The following is a 6,000-nucleotide window of genomic DNA, read 5'->3' on the forward strand; positions in this document are numbered from 1 at the left end:
AAAGTTTTAAGAGCTGGAGAATTTAGGCATTTTTTTCCTCATACACCGACTGCTGATTAACAGCCTGACAATGAACTACATGATGAATAAACTAATCAACTTGCAGCTCCTGGTAATGAATCATTTTTGGAGAGGTTTTCTTAATGAGGTGTCACCACAAGCCCAAACGGAAGCACAGATTTTGTTTAATAAGAAAACATCTCTCTTACTTGAATAACTCATTTAAAACTCTTAACACACTCACTGACGGTGTACATCAGTCACCCTCAGTGTTGGCAGCTCTTCCATGTTAGCTTGTGGCCAGCTAACGTCGCTAACGGTGATCTATGAATCTAAAGGATCAAAAATATTTAAAAAACTATATACAACAATGAACAGTGAACTCATAACAATATATATAAAGCAAACTGTGCAAAGTGAAGTATTTTAACTAAGTTATACACGAAAAAGCACTGAGATAATTATAGATCATAGATTTACTGTAGGGTTGGCACCTAAAGCAAAAGGACGTGAAGTTCGTAAAGCTGATATACTTTGATACAACACTTATGTCTTCTCTGTGTTGTATCTAAAGGTTTTAAAGTGCCAATTCACCAAGACTAGAAGCCAAATAAAGAATCGAGGCCTAATTAACACTTCGCTTGTATTTTTCACACCTCGATCTAGAAGACTGTGTAGGAGATTTTATTTGTCTGTTAGAGAAATACAAGCCATTGCTGCAAGACAGATATTTTTGCTTTCCTCTGACCGACCTTGGAGGGTCAAGACGTTTACAAATGTACCCTGGAGACAAATCAATTAACGCTGTCAGGGCCGACAATAACTTATCATGTGACTTCTGTTGCAACACCCACTCTCATTGTTCTGGTTTCAGGGCAGAGATAGAGGTTGGAGCTGTGGATGACGACATTATTTCCCGCCACGGATGTAAAAAATTTGTTGAGGTTAAACTAGAAAGAGTCTTTCCCCCCTTCGAATCACAATTGGAGAAGCTCTGCCAAGTGTTCTGGGCTCGGTGCGGTGTATTTGTTAAGCTCTTCTCATGCTCTTGTCCCTGCAGAACAATGTCGAATTGTGCTCTGTGCACAACAGTGGTCTTAAATGAAGTCATAACAAATCCTCTAACCATATTGCATCCATGATGTCATGTCAGACGTGATGTCTTCAGGAAAACAGAACAGGACAGTATTGTACTCCATCAATGACCAGGCTGGAGACTGAATAGAGTATTTCCTGTAAGGTCTGAAAACAGAAGCAACACCTCGCAGGCCTCTGGAGATAGTGGAGCAACACTCATACGTTCAATATCTTCCTTTATTCTCACTATATTCATATCATCTCAGGACAGGAGCGGCTTTATTTTTATATCTCAGGCATGCTGGAGTGTGTTTACAGCATTCAGAGCACACAGACGTCTATATAAACTATGACCAGAGTAAATAAATGGATAAATAAAAATACCACATTTGATTTACTGTAAATGGCAGCTGCTTAGAGCCAAAAGTGCTGATGATACAGTGGCTGCTGAAGTGTGTTTAAAAAGTCATGCAACCTGACGGAGACATGAGGGTAAACAGTGACCAGAGCGCTGTCACGATAAAAGAGAGGTGCCATGACAAACGTCAGATGAGCAACTTAAGGGAAGGATAATGTTACTTAATGCACCGCCGCACACAATGTGACTGGCTCTGCTGTCATTAATTGGAGAGGACAAACAGTGCAGAGACAAAGAGTGGCCCTGGCCAGTGTCACCTGGCCTCCTCTGCGTTTCATCCCCGAGGCTCGGTCTCACTAAGAGGCCTGAGAGGAGGCTCTAATGTGCTGTGACGTTAGTACGAAAGGCGCCGTGGCCCCCTCTCACAAGACAAGGCAGCATCCTTAGGAGCCAAAGGGCACAGATATGTTTTTAGCTTTTGCAAGGATGTCATAACTGGTGTGGTTTCAATAAGAGGTAAACAAGAGTGATTCTTTAAATATCTTCCTAAGTATCAGCCCTGGTGCTTTTACAATGCTGTGTATCAGCAACTAACAATTATTTTCATTATCGATGAATCTGTTGATAAGTTTCTCTATGAACATGATCGTTGTTTGGTCTTAAAGATAGTGTACAAAGCTTGTCACATTTCCCAGAGCCCAGGGTGATGCCTTCAAATGTCTGCTACTATCACAGAAGACCAAGGAAACCAGAAAACATTCATTCTTTCAGAGCTGGTACCAAAATAAATTGGGCATTTTTTTCCTTTAAAAACAGACTCAAAAGGATTCATTCATATCAAAATAGATGCTGATTAATTTCCTGACAATCAGCTAAATGATGAATGAACTAATCAACTTGCAGCTCTCCTAATGACTCATCAGCGCTGCTCGGTTTTCTGGAGCTATTTTCCAAATTAGGGGTCACAACCGGCCAGAACTGAAGCACAGCTTTTGTTGAATAAGAAAACAAGAGCTAGACATCTCTCTTATACTTGAAAAAATCATTTAAAACTTTTTTTTAAAACACTTGACATGTAAAAAAAAAACCCACAATCATCAAGATACAATCACGCAGCGTTGCCAAACGGGGGGGAAGCTGAATGATTCATGAGCTCGTGAGCTGGACTGAGGCCCTGAAACATGACATGGATTACATTTTCAGGGCCCAGACTGAGCTCTTGTCAGCGGGCCAAGAATACCTAGCAGCGCTCCTGCCTGCACCTATAATGTTACTTCACACCAGTGGCCTCTGACAGACTTTATAGGCCGGCCTTGTCCTTCTGTAATCTAGGAAATGTGGTGTTTATTCCTGCGTGGTCGTGCACTGTGCATCAATTAACATCATCAGAGCAACTCAAAACCACGAAATCATCGTAGAGTACACGCGTCTGCTTTGAAGCCAAACTACACAATATTATGACGTCATCAGTGAACTCTGCATCCTCGCCAATGTCAGGTCCCAGCGGCCGAACTTCATCAAACAAGCAATCAGGACTGAAACTAGAAATCTCATTATTATTACAGATTAATCTGATTACAACTTCCTTTAATTAATCAGCTAATTGGTTGGTCTACAAAGTTTCTTGTTTTGATCAGCCAAACAGTCCAAATCACAAAGATATTCACTTAATGGCCAAATAAATAGTCACATTTGAGAAGCTGCAACCGGAGAAAAAAAAGACTTAAGTGGTAAAATGATAACTAAAATAGTTGCTGATTAACATTCAACATAATCAATAACTTCTCTCCAAGTGGACGAATGTCTGATACACTCATTTCTATCAGCTTTCAGAATACAAAGTAAACATGAGCGTGAATAAAACAGCACCGACGACACAAATACCCTTTAAATTCCGGCTTTGCTTTGAGACATTTAAATTGCGTCATCATAAATAAGTGTAATCATGCATATAAAATTAAGACCTTTATTGGTAAGTCAGGCACAATTTAGGGAATCAAACAGTTAACACTTAAATATAAAAACTGATAAATAAACATGCACCTGTTGTCATCATCTGAGACATCTACACCTGACGAGCTGACAGTCACATGAGCAGAAACATGAAGTTGTGTCACTCTTTGCAAACATTGCTGACATCCACGAGGCCTAGGGAGTGTATCACTTACAGTTATTGGCTTTATTGACACAACGAATAACAATGCAGGGGACAGAAAGTTATGCAGCCTACCAAGTTGGTCTTGTTTGATCTCTTGTAACTCAAAACTTCCAGTGATCACACTTCAATGAGACACTTGCATTGTTGGAGATGTTTTCATATTGTGCCATGCTGCAGATCACCAATTGCAACACGACTTCCCTTTTTTCCCCTCTAATTCAAAGGCAGTCGTGACTAACTGTAAAAAAAATAAATAAAAAAAACTTGGCTACTTTCACTTCTCATTTATTTCAGGCTACCAGGACGCCTACAATGTTCATGCAACAAGGAGCTCCAGGCTGCACGCTTACAACACGATTATATCATCTTTCATTATCATTAATGACAAAGCATCGATAACATGAAGATGCCATTACCGTAGAAGGTATTCCTGGTGATCTGACCTCCCATGGCTGGATGCAAGGTGCGTTCACCTCCTCTCTCTCTCTGTCTCTATAAAAAAAAAAATAAAAAAAACTGCCGGCTGGATCCACACAGATATTCACGCGCTCAGCCGCGCGTCCTCAGCGGCGACATTATCCGGACACGACGCCGTTCACAGAAAAAAGTCCCGGCGGTGATTCAGCGGCAGGTTGTGTGTGTCTGAAAGCAGAAGCCTCATGCATCGACATGAAGCAGCCGACGGATCCAGCTCTCAGAGGCTCCCTCCAGTCCCCGCACAGATCACGCTGAAATTAACATAAAAGGTGGTAGTGGAGGTGGGGCTTCCCGGGACCATTAACGCTGTAGCTACCACAGACATGACCTGCAAGCCTTAAATTACATCCTGAGAGGACACTCATCTACCTGTAATATATGTGTACTACCTGTGCAGGGACATCCTGTTTATTATATCTGAGTGTTATGTCTCTTCTCTTCTGCTGAAGTCTTTGTTAAACAGGTTGTGGTGGGGTTTTCCCCACTTGACCAACCTGTTTGCTGCCCTCACACCTCTCTGATATCCGCTGTCTCTTTCCAACTGAAGGCCGCTGAAGCTCAGATATTCCTCGAATCACTTGATTCACTAGATGGGAAAATGAAAAGTGCATGAAAGTTATTTTGGCAGGAGCTGAAAACAGCTTCAAGGACCCGTCTGGAGGGAGTGAAGGAGTGTTTTACTTCAATTTCTTCCAACCGCTGAAGGTTTAAGAGTTTTGTCAGTTTGGTCATCTAACTGCAGAATGTTTTTCCCACATAGGAGACGTTTAAAGATTTATTTGGCAGCTTGTAGGAGGATGAATGCTGATACATCATGACTTCTTGTCTTGGTGGTGGAGTTGTCATGATGACCACCAGGCACACACAAACAGCCGTTAAGAAAAACACAACAACATTTCACAAAACACAACATTTCATAAAACACAACATCATTTCATAAAACACAACATATCACAAAACACAACATTTCATACAACACAACATTTCATAAAACACAACAACATTACATAAAACAACATTTCATAAAACACAACAACATTACATAAAACAACATTTCATACAACACAACATTACAAAAAACACAACATTTCACAAAACGCAACAACATTTCATAAAACACAACATTTCACAAAACACAACACAATTACAGAAAACACAACAACATTTCACAAAAACAACATTACATAAAAGACAACATTCATAAAACACATTTCATTTAACACAACAACCCACTGAGCAGGCAACGTCTGTGGACATCCAAAACAGGTTGACATCATGTCCGTCGGGCCAGGCCATGATCTGGACGTCCATTGATAGCCAGAATTAGTCAATAAATGACGTTTAGAAAAGACGTCCAGTCAGGCCATAATCTAGACATCCACTGACATCCATAATAGTCGATGAACGACATATAAACGTCTATACAACATCCAGAAAAGACGTAATAAAAACCTTTCATTCTGGCTCCCCAGAGGACATATTTTAGATGTCTTGGATATCCATAAATGACGTCTAAAACACGTGATCTAGACCACTTTTTGCTCACTGGGAACATTTCATAAAACACAACATTCATAAAACACAACAACATTTCATAAAAAAAAAAGTTTCATAAAAGACGACATTCATAAAACAAATTTTACGTAAAACACAACATTTCATAAAACCCAAAAGACACTGCTGACTCCAGGCCAACCGCTTCACTGGAGCTTATAAATTGGGACTGAACAGTGAGGCTTAGGTAGTGAATTAACTCTGGTTTTTATTTCATGACTAATTTTCCTCAAAATGTAGTTTTTCACAAACGACATTTAAAAAAAACACATGTCCCAAAACATGACATATCATTAAACAAAATGTAACAGAAAACACAACACTATTTCACCAACACAACCACATTACAGAAAAACAAACAGCATTACATAAAACA

The 6,000-nt window shown here is 40.0% G+C and overlaps 1 protein-coding gene across 1 annotated transcript in view; it reads right to left on the reverse strand.

Annotated features, from left to right (window-relative positions):
• The window catches only part of LOC311270389 (E3 ubiquitin-protein ligase NEURL1-like), a 36,653-nt gene extending 31,689 nt beyond the window's left edge, over positions 1-4,964 (reverse strand). The window contains exon 1 of the mRNA XM_084375230.1: positions 4,010-4,964. Coding sequence (XP_084231356.1) covers positions 4,010-4,043 — 34 coding nt within the window. The 5' untranslated portion in view covers positions 4,044-4,964. The remainder of the gene's footprint in view (positions 1-4,009) is intronic.
• Positions 4,965-6,000: the final 1,036 nt, after the last annotated feature.

This window comes from Pagrus pagrus, assembly GCF_965226575.1.
Source record: "Pagrus pagrus genome assembly, chromosome: 15".
NCBI lineage: Eukaryota > Metazoa > Chordata > Actinopteri > Spariformes > Sparidae > Pagrus > Pagrus pagrus.